Source organism: Phalacrocorax carbo, chromosome 2 (assembly GCF_963921805.1).
Source record: "Phalacrocorax carbo chromosome 2, bPhaCar2.1, whole genome shotgun sequence".
NCBI classification, from domain to species: domain Eukaryota; kingdom Metazoa; phylum Chordata; class Aves; order Suliformes; family Phalacrocoracidae; genus Phalacrocorax; species Phalacrocorax carbo.
Window position 1 is genome coordinate 165426317 of NC_087514.1, and position 18610 is coordinate 165444926.

Consider the following 18610-nt stretch of genomic DNA (forward strand, 5'->3'; position numbering starts at 1 on the left):
TCATCTGAGGCTTGTAAAACCACAGGACTGCAAAGCTCCTCCAGAAAGACATTCATGAGACACCTTTTGTCATGGTACGACCTTTATGCAAGAGCCTTTGAGTATCCTCCTGTTGAGTTTTGTAAGGAACCAGCCTCTACGTTCACAGTTCATTCTGTTGGAGCTCAGAACAAGGATAACTTGTACCATCCCATCACGCTAATCTGTCTCGCATGCATTCTGCGCTCTCCAGTGCCCAGAAAGTTTGTTTTTTCACCTGTTTAGTTTTTAAACCTGCCACGAGGATAATATGACATTAGAGTGGAAAAGCTATCGCTGTTGTGCAGGGGAGGAATTGCAGAGCTGTAAACTGCTCCCAAAATAGACCAGATGATGTGTCAAACCGCCCAACCATCTAAATACTCCACGAGCTGACCTCGTGCGATACAAAATAGGGGCTGGGTGAAATGTTTTGAGGGGAGGGGGAGGTGAAAACCACCTTCTGTCTGAATCTGCACGCTTGTTTCTAGAAGTTGTCATTAGTCCAGAAGTTGATTAGGAGCCAGTCTCTGCTTCCAGCTGGGACCTCCAGGTCCGGAATATAGAAGCTAAGGCTGGGGAAGGCGGAAGCTCATTCTCAAGTTCTTTTTCTGTCCCAACAGACTCAGGGAACTCTCTGCATTCACTGTGCTTCCCTCAAAGGTTCAAGTTTGACCCCCCCCAGCTTCTGAGATCTGTGTTGTCTGGAGTAACCTTTATTTTCTCTTTAGTTGCTGTGTTACTTGAGTGTGTGTGTGCACAGGGATATCTCCAGGCAGCGAGGGAAGCTGCTGCATTGGCTACAAGGAGTTTCTTCCCTGGCTGCCAATCTCTGTGGTCTGGGCAAGGGCAGCTATGTAACTGCAGCATCTGCCGAGAACAGACGGGGCAGTGTTTGGGAGGGACAGAGCGATTTATCCGACAGACGGGCTGGTGGAGGAGGGAAAGGAAGAGGCCAAGTCCTGCTGTATGATGAGTGCTGTGGAGCTGTTAAATTTGGAAGATAAAGGCTTAACAAAAGGGCTGGCTGAGGTGTTAGGGAGACAAATGGGTAATTCTTTACAAAGTCAGATGCGTTCCCTGGCAGGGGCGGATGGGAGAGACTGACACTAACACATGTCTGGCTGTGCTGTCGCTGGAGCCGTGCGAGGCATGCCCACGTCCCAGCGTGCTGAGGGCTGCCGTGGGTGGGAGGCTTGCTGGGGACGTGGCAGGATGGCTGCTGGGACCGCGGAGGTGGGGTTGCTGAAAGGGGGTGCAGCAGCAACAGCCTCTCGGGGGAAAGAGCAGGGTGTTCTGGTTGTGTGAATCCATCAACCTGCTGTTGCAAAGTGTTAGTGTGTGGCGTGTGCTTGACGCCGCTGGGTTGCTTCTTGCTGTCATCCAAAGGGTTGGAGAGTGCAGGTGGGTTAAATGCCGCAGCCGAAGCGAGGTCCTGCAGTGCATCTTACAGGCACCTGTCTTGGTCCTGAGAACATGACTGCTATACAGGGTTGAACCAAAGGTTTCTTCAGCCAAGCATGGGCATCTGGGGAAGCCAAGGAGAAGCGGGACAAGTGATGTATGTCCTGCTCGCTCCTAGCAGTCAGCGGTTTAGAGGCTTCCTGAGCCAGAGGCTGTGTTTGAGCCATCATGTCTCACCACCCACCTCGGTGAACCTCCCTTTCCTGTATTTGTCTAATCACTTCTGGAATCTGTTCATATTTTTGGGCTTCGCAACATCCGGTGGCAATGAGCCTTGCAGTTTAACGATGCGCTGTTTGGAAAAAAGGCTCCATTCTCAGTGTCTAGCATGTATTTATTTATTTATTTTAATGCTCCTCCTGGCCTGACTTGACAGGTCTGACACTTGCATTGCCCTGAGGAAAGTGCTCCCTGTGGAGCCCCAGCCTTGGGCAGATCTGCAGGGCTTGGTTAGGCTTCATGTCAGTAGCTTGAGCTGTAGAGTCCCAGAAGGAGAGACGGGAGGTGTTTTGGGGACTGGAAGTGCCTTTGTGCAGGAGTGATTTTACCCTATGTGTGATGCTTTCTGATGCCTTCTTTGTAAACCTTCTGGAATAAATATAAAGTAGCAGCAGTGCAAAAAGCACAATGAACAAATATCTAAGGTTTTTTGGTCCTCTTTGTTTCGATTTCAAATGCTAAATATCCCTTGTGACATGCAGCTCTCCCCAGAGAAGGGAAGTTACCAAGAAAGACCTTGAGGTTGGATTTCATTTGCTTGGAACAGAAAACCAAAACTATTACTGCAGGTTTATATCACAGAGGACTTTCTGCCTTTTAAGAATGTGCACTTTATGTAGGGGCAGACATAACAGAGTTTGCACGACCCAACCCTTTGTTTCAAGAAAATCATGCCATTGAGTACCTGGCCTGTTTCCTCTGGTCTGTTGTCTTTAAAATTGGTATAAATTATTTGCTGTATTCCTTTGTGTGATCCATTACATCTGTGGTGGTGTCCTTGTCCTCAACCCCACCAGAAACATTAAAAAAACAAGGCGGGGGAGGGATGGTTATATATATTTTCTATAAGTGTGACCTAGATATGTCCCTTTTTTATATGTCATGGAGAGCTCTTAAACCCAATCTAGATTAAAATGAACTGATCTAAACCCATGTCAAGGATGGAGCTGAGTTGTCTTTTACTGCATCAGGGATGTGAGATCCTGGGATGGCAGAATTTTCATCAGTGTAAAACAAAACACCCAAACAACTCCCCCCTCAAAAAAAAAACCCAACCCACAAAAAATAAATCCCCAAACAACTGAAAAAACCCACAACAATCAAACAAAAACCCCTACCTTATGTTTTGTCTTCCAGCTGCAAGGTGGTGTTACTGTAGGGCATAGGTGTGTTGTGCATGTGCGCATCTCTCACCAATTTATCATGATAAATATTTTGAAAACCTCTTTCCTCCTTCCATACCATGGAGACCTAAATAGGTTAAACCCAGCCTTTTAGCCTTTTTTCCTCTGAGCTTATTTCTTCATCTTCTTCCATCTTAGTGCTCCCCACTTACTGCTTCCTTGCATTAAAACTCACAGCTACACATTGCTTACGGTCTAGTGGGACCCATGCCAAAAGAAATGATGTTAAGCTGAAAAAAAAAAAAATAAGAATAAGCAGTGGCTGGGGATAAGAAGCTGCAGTGGATCACAGGGCGGGGGTCTGGGGGGGTCCGGGAGCTGTCCAGCCAGGGAGGGGGGCGCTGGCAGGGGTGTAATTCCTGGCACAGGCTGCCAAGGGCAAAGCTAATGCCCTCTTAAATCAGGAGTGAAAGCCCCTGTTGCTGCCTGGCCCATGCATTCCACTGGCACCGTGGTTCACCGGCCAGTTTTAAGTTGGGTTGAAAATCCTTCGTAAATCTCACTTGCTGTTTCATTCTTGAGAGGATGAAGGGGAGGGGAAACAACCTTCCCCTCCTCTCTTCCTTTCTCCACCTATGCTTGCTTATGGACAAAATGGGTTGTTCTAGTGGAACTAGGTTGCAGGCAGCTCTTGAGGCTAAGCTACTGGGGACCTCCCAGCCAAGGACAGCTAGTAGTCGTTGAGGTGTAAAATCTGAACGCCGCCTCCTCAAAAAACCAGTAGTGTTTTCTAAAGGTGGTTTGGTGCTGGGAACTGTTCAGTACAAGCCACGGGAATTGCAAGGGACTATTGCAAATGCTTGTAGAGTTCGTCCTGATATTTGCCTTCTCATTGTATTTTTTCCTTTCTGGTGAATCTTAATCCTGCAACTCTTAAGATATTTGCCTAGAATAAAAATGCCTTTTGCTCTTGTGGACTGGCAACTTCCTGAATAAGGTTTGTTCGTAAGGAGTGGAGGAGGGGATAGGAAGAGAGGTAGTGCAGCCTTGTGGTTCAGGCACACCACCAAGGGCTGAGAGACCCAGGTTGGATTCCTTCCTCTGCTGTGGGGTTTCTCTGTGATTGCTTATGCCTTCCCCACTGGGGGAAGGGAGGCAGAAGGGAAGGCAACACTTCCTTCCTTCAGTGGGGTGGTATTAGCTGTAATTCATAACCTGTGCAGGTCGTCTGCCTTGCATAGGTGGGAAATGCTGTAGCAGCTTGAAGTATTTGCTTGTGGTGCTTCTGGTTGCCACAGTGCAAAAATAGCTGCTCCTCATGGCACCCTGGTCCCATAGGTCCTACACAGGAATGCACCGTAACAAGAACAGCTCCAGCTCTCCACATCTGAACTGAGTCACGTATTCCCTGCTCATTCACTGAAGTATTTTTCCTTCAGTTGCTAAATTTTGCCCTCATATACTATGTGCCAAACTCTTTTTTTGGTAAGTTGTACAGGAGAAGTTGAGGGCATGTTTTGGCAGGAATTTGCATGGAAGCTTATTTATACATGCGGCAACCACCCTGTATCTGGGAGGCAACCGTCTGTCTTGTCACATCAGCCCGGAAGGGATTTTTTTTCGGTGAATGGGGCAACTCCTTTGTAAGGGTGTTGGGGTCCACCTCTCTTCTCGGTGCAGGACAGCTGGCATGAGGGGGTTTCACTTGCTTGGACCTCTGCATTCAGCAGCCTGGGAGAAGTCCTCTGACTTCTGTGTGAACTTCAGCTAAGGTTAAAATGGGAAACTCGGATCAAAATAGCAATTGGGCCGCACTTGTGATGAGGGTATCTGTATTTTCTACTCGAGTTTCCAAATGTTTGGTTTTTGCTTTGTTTAATGGTTTTCAACAGCAAGACACTGTTTATGGAGAATGACATGGAGAGCAAAAAGGAGAGGTGAGCACAAGCAGAGAGTTAGTTCTTTTCCTTCCAAGGTCATTCCCAACCAGCATGTGCATAAGGGCAGTGGTCTGTGGATGATGACAAGGGGAGGAAGCCTTGCAAAGTGCCAGGACAGATGGAGCTTTAGCAGAGCTGTTTTTGGTTTCTAGGTGGAGTGAAGGCTGTTTAGCTCTGTCCTGTAAAGCCCTCGGTGGTCTACATTTTCTCAACCTTCTTTGACCCTCACAATGTTACAGTACCGTGCCAGAGATCGGTGGAAAAATTACACTGAGGAAGGGTTGAGCTAGAAGAAGCGAATACCTCTAACAGCAATCTTCATGAAGGGACTTAACACTCGCTGAGATGGCAGGATATTGTGGAAGCCAAGAAATTCTTGCTGAGGTTTGGAGAATGCATTGCGTTATTTTTTTGTAAGGACTTAAGGGGATATGGGATTTTATTTTTTTCATGTGTATACATCAGCCAAAGTAGGAAACCTTTGGCTTTATAGCTCAGAGAATGGCAGAGAATTTGGAACTAGCATGTGTGGCTTTGGATTTTGTGGTGTAAGCAAGGCAGCAATAGACATGAATGCCTGAACGCTGGGGCGAGCAATGCATCTTGGAGCAAAAACACTTAGTTCTGACTTTGAGAGGTAGAAAAAATAGAGAACTAATTATTTACTAACAAAGACAAGAAAGCCTTCTCTGATCCCAAAAGTTTTGGGTGTCCGCCAATGGTTCTGATAGCTCTGGGAAGAGCAGAACTGAGGTTGTTGAGTGCTCTTCAGATGGTTTCCGCCAAAGGACATTGAGTTAATGGGAGCACAATGGTGGCACTTCTACCTGTGAATACTTAAACCCAGACAACACAGTGCAGAATGAGATAGTTGATTCTTCAATGACCAACTCTTGGTCCATATATCAAGTCTTCATCACTCACCATGGAGTTCAGAGTTTCCTTGGAATTTTTCCTTCTTGCACTTCAAATAGCAATTAGCCTTTGTGGGATGGGTAAATAAATTGAATCAATTTAGGAAAGCTTCTTCACAGTGTGGGAGTGTGCTGATGGGAGAGAGGGGGCAAGTGAAGGTTGCAAAAGAATATAGACCTGGTGTCCAGCATAACTCAGTCTGATTCCTTCAGTTGTAAAGTCAAATTAATTTAAGTATTGCAGTGAAGAAGGTTAGTGTTCAAGTTGTCAACTTGTTATAAACTCTTATAATTATTAAAAGAAAGGAAAGTAGTGGTGGAAAGAGAAGTAAAAGGGTTGGAAGAGTAGCAATACTGCAGGAAAGACATTCACGTAAAAAGTGAAAATAGAATCAATTCAGTCATTGTACAAATGTACCAAAGAAATCTCCTGACAGAAAGAAGCAGTGAGGTAGGAATGCAATATTTCAGCAAGCCTGTCATTCCAAGGAGGTATAAAAGAGGTGTTTCCTTGCAGGAAAGCAGCTCACCTTTGCTCATGTCTCTGGTGGCACTTGCAAAGGAAAGTCTTGAGCATATCAAAGATAAGAGTGCACTCACAGGTCTACGCAGGTGCCTTACTTCTGTCTTGTCCCCATCAAATTCTCACCAGGAAAATCCTTAGACAAGGGAAAATACAGGGACACTGATGGAGTGAGCTGGTGAGGCAATAAAACATCCTGACTTGCAGGATGATCTGAAAGCAGGACCAATCTTGAATTGCCTCTCTGGAAGGGCAATAATTCCATGGTGCTACAGATAAATGTTGGCTACACAGCTATTGGCATGAGTTATGCTGTGGCAGGGGCTGTGTTTGGGATCTCTCCCAAGCCTGGGTCTCTCTCCAGGTTCCTAGTGGACAAACACACCTTCACCTCAAGCTCAACCTCCTTGATCCAAAATAATACAATTGCACAGAGCGCTGGCTGGCAATTTAATCATAACAGTTGTGGATCGGGTGTATATAAAATAAAGAACACCCCCATCGCTTCCCAAAAAATTTCCTTGGAAGGAACAGCTCGGTCTTTGTGAGGAGCTGAGAAAGCATCCGACTCTGACACCGTTGCCTTACGGGACCTCACTCAGCCTAGGTTGCATAAAAGGGCTTTATAGGATTATAAAGGTTCCATGCAGCGGCAGCTCCAAGGCAGCATTTCAGGTGGGGGCACCGGCTCTCCCTGGCTCTGCCTGGGCTTGTTTATTATTGATGCCACGCTCTGAAAAGTGCCACCTCACCCTTCGTGGGGCTGCTGGAATGTGTATGCAGAGCTAAGGCTGCTGCGTTGGTCCCCCCCTGCTGAAACGGGCACGCATCCAGCGTGGGGGAGGGAAAACGTGTGTGTGCGCATGTGTGCTCCTTCCCCTCATGGAGATCTTCACCTGGAAGAACTTCTTTGCTTGTTGGCCAGGAAAAGCCTCTTCCCCTAAACTTACTCCTTGTCTTGTTCTGGAGATGCTTTCCCTAATTCACTTGCTTTGCTCTGATTCAGACCAGTTTGAAAGCCAGTGAAATCAGTCCGAGCAATAAGCCAGGCAGTGATGGATGTGTCTCTGTTCAGTGTACGTGTTGCGTGACTTGTTTTTCACCAGTTTGGATTTTCACATCCCCTTTTCTTTAATGGGTGAGGGCAGGGAAGAACTGGGTCAGGCAACAGGAGGTGGAAAGAGGTGGTGTTTTGCCCTCCCTGTAAGAACGTCCTGTTGGTGTCTTTGGGTTGTTTTCTCAGGAAGGGATGAAGTGAGTGTCTACATGCTGGCCCAGCTTCCTCGGCTCACCATGGCCGCTACCCATGTCTTGCAGATATCAAGTTGCTTCAGTCTTCTACCATTTCCCAGGGCTTTCCATACACTAGTTCTAAGTGGCTGCTGGAAGCCTATCCTCAGGATTCATGGTGCTGCACAAAGCCAATTTTCTGCCTTCTCTCTATCCCTGGCTCTTTTTTGTGTCTTTATTTGGGTGACTCTTACGGAGACCCCCTTTGGAGTGAGACACGACTGGGCTGTGCTATCAGCAACTACGCTTTGAAGTATGTCAAAGCCAAGCACCTAAGGGGGAGGGCGGGGAAGGGGTTCAAAATCACTAATTGTTCTGCAGAAGTCATGGCCGTAGGATCAGTTCCTGTATCCCTCCTCACTGCGATAGCCATCTGCTACATGATACTTGGAGCTTATGTTTTCCAGAACATGTAGCTGAACAGTGCCTGCCCAGTTGGAAAGGTAAACTGGGGAGGAGGAGCTCTAGAAAATGCTTTTATACCCCCCTCTCCTTTGCCAGCTGAGGGTATCTTTTGCACCAACTGTGAAAGCTTGCAGGAATGATGCTTCAGAGCAGAAGTATTGATGAAGGCCAGGAAAGAATGTCCTGGAGTTCTTCTTTACTTCTGTGAAACTCAGACCAAGCCACTTTTCTCCTGAACAAGCCTGCTCAGAGCTTCAGTTAAGGAGGCACCAAGGCTGGGCGGTGTCCCATCTCCTTGGGGAGCAGTCAAGCCTAAGTCCACACTCTGTCCTGGCGCAGACAGAGCAAAAACATAAGGGTTAACATTTGCCAGTGCTTCAGATGGACTTGCTGTTTGGCCTTTCGGGTGTTTTATCATTTTGGAGGAGCAGAATTTGGGGGGGGAGAAATTTTAAAATTTACACTGGTTACACTAACTTTCTATGTTTCCTACAAATCACTGACTTTGTTTTTACTATTGCAGTTTTCTTCTTGAAATACTAATACTTTTGAAGGTAACTGAAGGAGAATATTTCCCTGCCTGTATTTGTTCCCCTAAAAAAAAAAACCCAACACACCAAACACAACCCATCAAAATCCAGCGATTTTTTTCTCACCTCGTTAAATCATGAGTAATTATTGGATCTGTATGGGATGTTGCTGGCTGTGGCTCAGGTCAGGATTTTGTGCCCATTGTGCAAGGAGGTTTGGGAGTTAAAGCATCCTAGCTGCTTGCCCTCTGGGACTGCTCCTGGCACAATGCATCCTGCTGATTAGACAGAAATCTTTATTTAAAAAAAAAAATAATAAAGGAAACAACAAACCACTGCTGCTGTAGGACAGGTGGGGTTTTAACGGGTTTCCAGGATCCATCTGCAGCCAGTGATGGGGGTGAGTGTGTTCTCCCCTCCTGTGCTCACCACCCCATTTACCCTGGTGGTCCTGCACTGACGGGGATGTCTGAGCCTGTGACTCACCCCCATCCTCGCCTGTGTAGGATTGCAATGTTCCAGCATGTTTTCAATTCTGGCTTTAAACAATTCTTCCTTTTTGGCCTGAGAAATATGTCTTCAGGTCCCTTGAAACTCTACATAGTGATTCTCATTGACTGCGTGGACTGGCACCTGGCCGGAAAAGGGCAGAGCCAGGAGAGTGGGGTGCGGGCAGCTTGGCCAACAAACTGCTCATGAGCCCAGCAGATGTTCCTGCAGCCTCTCTGCTCCCCGGGGCCGATGCCAGCCTGGTCCTCTTCCAGCAGCTCGTCACTTGACACCGGGAACAGTACGCTGGCTTCTTTTGTTGCACATTGTACAAGTCAAGGACCTTGTGCTGGGAGAAGGCAGGGGAGGGGAGAAGGCAATGGGACATGTATTTCTTCAGGTCATTATTTTAGGTTTCAAGCTAGTTCTGCCCTGTAAAAGCTTTTGGCAGTATCACCTGAAAAGTGTATCCTGTTCTTAAGCCTCAGGCTGTGGCTCGCTAGTTTTATGTAAGGAACTTTTCTGCTGAGGGCAGGGTGGCTGTACGTGCTTTCCCGGTGTGTCTTTTGGGGTCTGGTGGGACGAATCACCCTCTACTCCTTCCCAAGATGGTTCTGGCTCTGCTTGATGTGATAAAATGATTCTTTTGTTTATACACAGGAGCGTGACTGTAATGCTCTTGTATTTTTCTCCCTTCCCAAGTTCATTCCCAAGGTACTTTCAGTTATTTCTTCCCTATTTCAGTTTTCAACATGGTCCTGTGGTGGATATTGCCAAGGCCTTATGTCCAAACAAGCTCTGTGAGAGCTGGTAGAGGAAATAAACCCAAATATTACTTCTTACCCTTTTCTTCTTGCTCCCATGTTGCGCACACACACTGCAGAGAGCCTTGCTGTAAAATCACTCCTTGCCCAGGCATCGGCGAGCCCACAATCCTACCACAGCCCCCACTTCTGCAGTGGGCTGTATTTCTTTCTCCTTACCAGTATGCCCCTCTGTCCCTCTGCAGGCTGACGGGGAACGAACCCCTGACCATCCTCCCTCTGACCTCAGAAATGGAGGAAGCTGCCGTCAAAGCCCACTACAAAGTCTGTGACCGCCTGAAGCTGGAGAAGAAGCAGCGCAGGATGTGCCGGCGGGACCCCGGTGTGGCTGAGACCCTGATGGAGGCGATCAGCATGAGTGCGCTGGAGTGCCAGTACCAGTTTCGCTTTGAGCGTTGGAACTGCACCCTCGAGGGTCGCTACCGGGCCAGCTTGCTAAAGAGAGGTGAGCAGAGTTGGAGGGTCTTGGTCAGGGGTGCTGGCACCCCCTGGTACCCATCGGCTTCCCTGGCATTTTGCAAAGCGGTCATCCTGTTGCATCCTTTGCCAGCGGTGGGTCACTGCCTCCCCAGGGGTCCAAAAATTGCTCGTAAAGACAAAGCCAGGATCAGCTCATCTGTCAAAGCACACAGCAGGCAAAGGATGTGCTATATGGCAGTAATTTCTGTGCTTGTACTAGCAAAGCAGCTCCTGTCCACCTCCAATTGCTGGCTGTGGCTCCTCTCCTGGGAGGCTGGAGATGTTCGTGCATGCGTCCGCAGCCAGTAGCTGCGGTTGCTCCTCATTTCTGCTGGAAGCTGAGCTGTTGCTGGAGGGGAAGGTGTTGAACTTTCCAAAGCTGTCTCCTCTTTTATTATTATTATTATTATTTTCCTATTTATTATGTCAACCTTTCAGGAAAGAAATTGAGAAAACACCTTGTTGAAGGAAATAAGTCAAACAGGACTGTTCTGTGCTGTCCTGATAGTGTGGGCAAGGGGAGCCCTATCGTAGTGCAGGGCAAAACCTGCAAATGTGTGTGTCCTGTTACTGCTCTACCCAGGGAAAATCTCCCTGGATGTGACTGGTGGGTAATTCCCACACCCCTTCCCAGCAGCTCACGGGAGATGACTAGAATCTGAGTGGGAGTATCCAAGGAGCAGGTGGTGGTATTATCTCCCTCCTTTGTGCTAGGTCATATAGTCCATTTTCCTAGTAAAAATCCAGTTCTTATTTCTGGACTGAAGCTAACAGTGCAGCAGGGCCATTTTACAGGCAGCTGGCATGGGTGTCGAGTGCCTTAGTGACTTCCAGAAAGTCCCTCACTCAGCATTGGAGCTGGATCTAGAAACCCAGGGCTTGACATGCTCAAAGATAAGAGGTTCGCAAAGCGCCCTCCCTTGCTAATTAGTGGGGAAGGAGTAATTCAGAAGCGCTGGGGCTTAACTAACACACTGTCACTGACTGCAGTGGAAACAAGGAAAGTCCTTATGAAACCCAAGAGGTCCAGCCAGAGCTGCAAGACATTTAAAAATATCCCTGCATGCCAGAGGAGTCCCTGGGTTAGTGGTGCCTTGGGAAAGCCAAGCACTTTCTCATGCTGACACCTGGAGGCCACAGCTTGTTCCTTCAGATATCCCTGACCCCGTGGGCAGCCCTCGGCAAGGGGCATTTCAAAGCAGCCTGAAGTTGAGCTGCCTTAACACGCCATCGAGAACCACCCCCCCACCACCTTGTCAGGACCCCGCGTAATAAATGGTAGCTCTGAGGGATGCAAGACTCTGCCTGCTGTCTCATTCTTCCATGTTTTATGCCCCTGCAACATCTCTGCTCTCCACCGATGCTGTAAATCCTTCAGATGTTGTTCCTGCAGCATAACACACTGCCCTGTAAATCTTTCTCCTCCTTTCCGGGAGCCGCTGGTTCCTGGTTCAGCATTGCAGCAAGTGATACCCCAGGGCAAAGGGGCACATGTATCACCCACTAAGACACAGCTATTCAGATATGTCAGTGTGGGCTTGCTTCCTCTCCTTCAGGACCACTGCAGATTTTTGAGGAGAGGAAGGGGGGGAAAAAAGGGCAAAAAACCGCACACATTTTTCTTAAGAATAGTTTCTCCCTCCGTTTTTACACTTGCTCACCAGAACAGCCTGGCTGCTGGTTTGCAACTTGGGCTGATGCAGCCCGTTTCTTAAAATAACGGGGGATTGTTTAAGGGACTTGTTATCCTCTTTGGATACTCGTGAACAATTTTGGAAATGGCTGAAACTGGATAGCCGCGGATGGCAGGCTGTCGATGCACTGCGGGTTAGAATGCCTGCATTGATTTAAAGCTCATTATCTTGTTACAAAATATCTTGGTGCAATCAAATAGTGCGTGGTGGAGATGGCTTTAAATCTGGGCAGAGCCAAATGTCACATGGACTTGCTTGGAAGCTGCCTGAGCTGCCTGCGGGCAAGATGATACCTGTGCTGATGGGCACTGGGAATTTGTGAGGCTTTTAGTGATGGAGAATAGGAGAAGTAGAGCCGAAGATGATGGGGAGATTGATGGAGGGGGGAGAACCTGGCAAATGAGCCATTCCTCTTGGCTTTCTGTCAAACCTGGTATGCGCTGTGGTTGCATGGTACTGACTTCTGCTGAGATTTCACAACCACTCTGAATTTAGTGCTTCAAACCAGGAGGCCTTCAAGCAGGTTGTAGATCTGGGCTGTCTGCTAAACCGGACCACATCCAGGCCGTTTGCTGTTAATTGCAGCATCCCAGATGAGAATTTCTATGCCCTATTACATTGGGGACTTTAGGTTAGTGTGTTGGTACCTCTTCCTTCCATAGTGCAAGTAGTAGCAGTGGCAAGAGGCCAGTTCCACAATCAGGGAGCATGGAGGCTTGGGAGCATCTGTCTCTAGCAGTGGCATCCCTCTGACAGGCGTGTGGGCAGTCTGACTGAGGGTGTAACCTAGAAAAAGCTGAACTAGCCTATGAAAGATGGAAGCTGCTTAGAAGGCATTTTCTACCCAGAGGAGTTCAGTGGTCTGCATACCCATGAGTTTCTGTTGTGTGAATTAAGTAAAGAATTCTCCCACCATTCCCAATGAGAGATTTTACAATGCTGAAGTTATTCCTAGGGTGCCAGAGGACGTGGCCTAACTTTTTCAGGGAGAAAACAGAGGGGGAAAAACCCAAATTTGGCTTCTCAACCCTGACCACTCTTTACAATGTCCTCAGCGAGTGTGGAGTTAAGCCTTTTTTTATTTTAGCCTTCCTTTCAGTGAGGGAAAGGTTCCTGCTCCTCTTTTCCACATGAGCAGTAGAACGGTTGGAGAATTCCTACCATAACCTAGTTTGATCCTCCCAAGGGGGGGAGACTCAAACCTTACTCTCCTGGACTGGATTTTCATCATTAAGTGCAGCATTGCGCACCTGGGAGTGCTCTGGGAGGGCAGGCTCTGGGGATGGGCCAGGGTAGTGCCCCACGAGCTTGCTAACATGAACCTCCCAAGGAACAGTTCCAAAAATGACCTGGCAGTGTCTCTGCATGTCCTTGGTTGACACACCAGCTTACAGATATATCCACTACTGTCACCATCCACTTGTGTTATTTCTGAGTGGGGGATTTCTTGAGTCGGATCCAAAGCTGTTCTGGAATTGCATCTCAAATATGCAGTCGTTTACGGCTTCCATGGCCGGAGAATGAGGAGCTATAAATACTGGCATGTTTGCTTTTTATTTCTGGCTTTTATCATTTAGATTGAAATAACGTGTCTCTCTGGGCCTCAGTTTGCCTACTGGGGGGAGTGGATGCTGTGGCATCCCTGCAGGTGAACATGGAGGTGTAAAGGGTTGTGCATGAAAGAATTGAGGTGTAAATTGCCTTCTGAGGTGCTGTGTTGGGTGACAGGCTGGCTACTGTGTGCTTCCCAGCCCTCAGGTGCCTTCTGTTAACAATTTTGTTGGTCTGGAGTAGGACCCCAGTGATTTTATTTTTCAGGGGTAGAGGGGAAGAACAAGGAGCACCTATGGTTTCTATCCCAACCATCAGAGTGGAAGTCTCAGCTGGTTCCTGCTATTTGGTGTCCCTTGGTAGCAGTATTGCTGTACTATGGTGATGGGACTTCCACGGCCTGTCCAAGTCTTACTCACCTCTTTCTGTTTTCAGGCAGAGACTCTCTGCAGAGTGACAGCCACAGGACTGGCCAGATTTCATTTGCATTCTTGAAGCCTGGCTCATGCCACCTCTAGCCATCATTCCTTGCCCTCCACTGTGTCCTTTCCACCATCAGTGATACATACAGAGCTCAGCATGCTTTGACATCACTCCAACTCTTCTCACAATGGGTTTTCCCTGGATTTCCTAATTTTGTTCTCGTTTTAACCCTTGTTCCAGCTGCAGTTAAACCCATCGCCTCCTCTCTCCTGCAGGTTTTAAAGAGACAGCCTTCTTGTACGCCATCTCCTCCGCGGGGCTGACACACGCCATGGCCAAGGCGTGCAGTGCAGGGCGGATGGAGCGTTGCACCTGCGACGAGGCCCCTGACCTGGAGAACCGAGAGGCTTGGCAGTGGGGTGGCTGTGGCGACAACCTGAAATACAGCAACAAGTTTGTCAAGGAGTTCCTGGGGAGGAAGCCCAACAAGGACCTGCGAGCCAGGGTGGACTTCCACAATAACCTCGTGGGCATGAAGGTGCGTTGCAGACTGCTTGGGGTGGGGGGTTCAAGCCGTTGTGCGGATTGTGGGGACAATAAGGTACTGCGCTTGGGTGTGGAAACAGGAGTGTTGGATGCAGAACATGCGGAGTGATCCTTCTGCTGGAGGGGTGAAGCCTCAATTATGGGACTGAGCCCTGTTTTTGTCATGGTGCTTCAAGAGTTGTGCAAAACCACTGGAGGGAAACCAGAGGGAAAGAAATCAGGACTGTCCAGGCCTCAAAAATATGAGCTGGGGGGGGACTTGCTGACTTCCCACAGGGAGGAGAGGGTCTTACACTGCAAAGGGATGGGAAGGCAGGTTCTCCAGGCTTATGTGAGGTAGGACAAGGAGGAAGGTATTTATGCTGCTGCAAGACAGGTTGAGGGATGTTTTTTTTACAGCAGTTCAGTAGAGCATGGACAGTGTAGCATCTACATAGCCAGGCTTCTTTAAAACTGGCTGGACAAACACCTGATGGGGAAACAGGGTGGACATATTCCCCTCTGACTGACCTCAGTCCTGAAAGTCCCTTCAGACTTATCTTCTGGCAACCTTCCACTCTGTCTAGAGCTGCCGGGATGGCAGCTGGCAGTGCTTGGGTGTGTAGTTGCTCCTTTCTTCTTTTTTTTTTCTCTCCCATCCTTACCCTCTCAGCTAGAAGGCTTCTGCTCTTTATTCCAGGTTCCTCCCATGAGGCTTTACCCTCCTGCCTGGGGGCCTCCCTGCCGGACTGATGTAAAGGACAAAGTGTCTGCAATTGCTGGGTCATCCCAGCAAGAGAGGGGAAAGCAAGGGGCTTCCCACCTTCTCCCATAATCTGCTTGGCTGTACCTAGCCTGGCATTGCTTGAACACGAAAATCCCTCAGACTGGCCAGCACAGGTGCCTAGGATCAGTGTTTCATTGCGCCAACCTCGAAGGGGGACATACTGTAAGGTTATAAATAGCCTCCGAGCCTTGTTATTGTCAGTGTGATTGGATGGAGGGTTGGGGCTGGGATGGGGGGACCTGGGTCTCCAGTTTCCCAGGCAAATGCAGCCCAGCCAGTTGTGCATTCTAGGAATCGCCACCCCAGCTCAGTTGTTCCTGTGCGTATGCATAAAATGTCATTCCTCGCAACGGAGTTGGGGCATCAGAGAATGTCACCAGTGAGTGCTGGCCAGCAAAAAGACTCCCCCTCTCCCCACCACCAGATGCTCCTAGACAGCACTGAGATCAGGATTAGAAATATCCTGGATTTAGCTGGTGTCTGGCTTTGGCTGACAGCTTTTCTGCCTCTGGATTAAAAGTCTCAGTGCCTCTGAACTCCTGTTGCAGCTCTTTGGCATGTGAAACAGGCTTTGCAGGGCGATGAAATTTGTTTTAATCCTTGTGGTTGGTTGTTCCCAAGGGCCTGTTCAACTCTTTGGAGCTGGCTGTGCAGCAGATGGGACTAAAAACGCAGAGAGTGGTCCATGGAGGCTGTGATTTCACACTGGAGACTGCTGTGAGATGTCCCTGTTCTCCCTTTCCAGAGTCATATAATACAGTCTCATGAAAGCCTCAAAGGCTGTGGCTATAGGTGCCATTGACATGTTCCTGTAACTCCAGGAATATCTCCCCTCTGGCAGTAGTGGGGCTAAAAACATTTACCCAAGGGACTTGACCTAAATCACAATGCTCTCCACCCCAGTAGCTGCAGTCAGGATGCCCATATGGCTGAGACTCTTGGATTTAGGTCCTTATTTGTCATCTCTGCTCGATACTGTCTACATGACTTTGAGCTAAACAACCTCAATAATGAGTTGGAGGGAGTGAATCTCCCCTTCCTTGTCCTGATCTCACTGTGAGTTAGTTCCCAGGGGAAGGGGAGATGTCAGGGACACTCTTGCATCCTCTGCCTCCACTTTACTTGGCACGGTCAGGCTCTGGTCATTGGCAGTGATTTCTAAGTGCTAGTGTAATATCTGCAGCTAAACAGCTGAGTAACAGTTGTGACGGTTGTCCAGACACTGAGAGCCCTCATGGCAATCCAAGTCAAAGACCTTTGCTGCAGGTCAGTGATCCGGTGTTCCTATTTTTGTCCACCCATGCCATGTCTGTCGAGTCGGTATTGCTGTCTGACAGCTTTCCTTGCCTATTTGCAGCAGCAATTGAAACAACTTCTCTGTTTATGCTTCTAGAATGATTGTACCTTAGTCTGGTTGAAAGGCAAGCCAAGCAGCCCACCAGATTCACAACATCACCATGAAGCCAGGCAGAGAACAAGCAAACTGCATGTTGAGAAGGAAGGTTTTAGGAGGATGGTGGCTCATGATCAGGAGAACATGTCCGTGTAGTCAGGATACACGGACCTAAACCATTGGCATGATATGGGGCCATTAAGATGATGATGACTGATGTTCGAGTCAGAGGAGGACTCAGGCTGGCTTTGTAATTGCAAGGTCAAAACTTACAAAGCTTGCTTAAGGTTTCAATAATGTGAAACTGATTTGAAGCCTGAGCATTGAACAACTTGGTGTGGTTGATGGATTGTCTTTGACATTGCAAACACCTGGATGTAGATTAATATCATGTTCAATCTACTACTTCTCTTCTGGTCTCACTGCCAGTGCAGTGTTGGAGGATGAGAATTGCTCAGCAGACAGTACTAGGCTCCTTTGCTGAATTTATTGATATTTTCCTTGATAAAGGTAGTGGGTTAAACATGAAACTCAGTATGCTGCTTCTACTTGTCTTTCCCCAAAGAAGCTGCCTATCAACTGACTGCTGCCTTATGGATTTTCCAACCCTTGACTAGCAAGAGATGCTAACCTAGTGGCTATGACAATCTGAAACCACTTTGAACTAACCTAGTTTGGTTATTTGGGCAATAACTCATACGTATTGGATCTGATGGGAATCGAAAGCAGTATGGGAGTGCAGATAGCCTTGATTTGTGCCATTTTGGGACTGACAGTTTTTGAACTGGAACACTCATAACTAAGATGCTCTATGGCCTCTAATGCATTAAATATCCCTGTGAGTTCCAAAAAGACAATTATGGCCATTTTAAGGAGCTGAGATGTAAACTGAATGCCTTTCCCAAGGTTATGCAGCAAGCTGATGATGGAGCTGGAGACTGAAGCCAGTTCTCCTGAATTCCAGCTCAGCACCTGCTGGGTTTTTACTCTAACCAAACTGCAGATTTTGTCTGTTACTGAAGCCTTACATGCATGAACTCTGAAACCTTTTTGCTTCTTACTACAGACTGCTTTGGACTGGGCTGAGAAAGGACAGGAGACTTTTTTCCAGTACTTTGTTTTGCTATGGGAGCTTGCTGCAGTGCCAGCCTATGTTGGTGTACCTACAGTTTATGTATGGATGTGCATGTGTGTGTTTCCCGAGGAGTGGAGGAATATCTGTTAAAGGTATAACACAAGCTTGGTGGTCTTTCACTGATTCTTAACAACATACAATCCTTCCCATCTAATTACTCCCGACCATGGCAAAATGGATAACTAGTCCCTTGAGACTCAGCAAAAAAGGGACCTGTGCTTAACTTGACTGATTTGGCAACCAACCCTATACCCTTCTGGTCAACACAGCAGTTTCTCCATGGTGTCACGCTAGTAAATCTGTATATTTCTGTGAGGGTGAAATGATCCCATCCCGCCTAGTTTTAGTGTCTCTTGGTAGACGTTCTCATTTAATTATTATTCTGTTTTTCACAACCTTGATGGGCTGACTGTAATTTTGCCACCACCAATGAAATAATCACTGAACATGTTGTGCCCGTGATGGCTCACAAAGTTACATGATATGACCTCAATCGCTAATGAAAGGGCGAGCTTGTCTAGTGTGAGGATGAGGTAATTAGACCAGGACTTCTCCAGCCTCCTCTTTATTGAAAAGTAGGAGCTCTGAATAGACCACTTATTAAAAAAGCAATTTCCCTTCCTTTGCCAAATCTACTCTTGCTCATTCAGCTATTCTTTCAGAGGGGTCTTGGGTGGAGAGGGTGTGTGTTGGGGGGGAGATGTGTGTATGTGTCAAGGGGATGGGGGGCGGTGGTGGTGAGAGAAGTCAACTGTATTAAAGCTCTGTTGCCAGCAATGAAGTTTCTTGGCTATATTAAATGAAGCACAGGCAGCCTTGCTAAAGCTCTCTTCTTCTCTATATCCTCCCCCTTTTCCCCCCCTTGTACACACAAGTGCAGCCCTCTTTTGTAACCTATTAATG

General features: G+C 47.8%; 1 protein-coding gene across 2 annotated transcripts in view; it reads left to right on the plus strand.

Moving 5' to 3' along the window:
* The window catches only part of WNT9A (Wnt family member 9A), a 59336-nt gene that overhangs the window by 25762 nt on the left and 14964 nt on the right, over window positions 1-18610 (plus strand). For both annotated transcript variants that reach the window (XM_064445181.1, XM_064445182.1), the window contains exons 2-3: window positions 9926-10185; window positions 14143-14405. In XM_064445181.1, the coding sequence (XP_064301251.1) occupies window positions 9926-10185; window positions 14143-14405 (523 nt within the window). The remainder of the gene's footprint in view (window positions 1-9925; window positions 10186-14142; window positions 14406-18610) is intronic.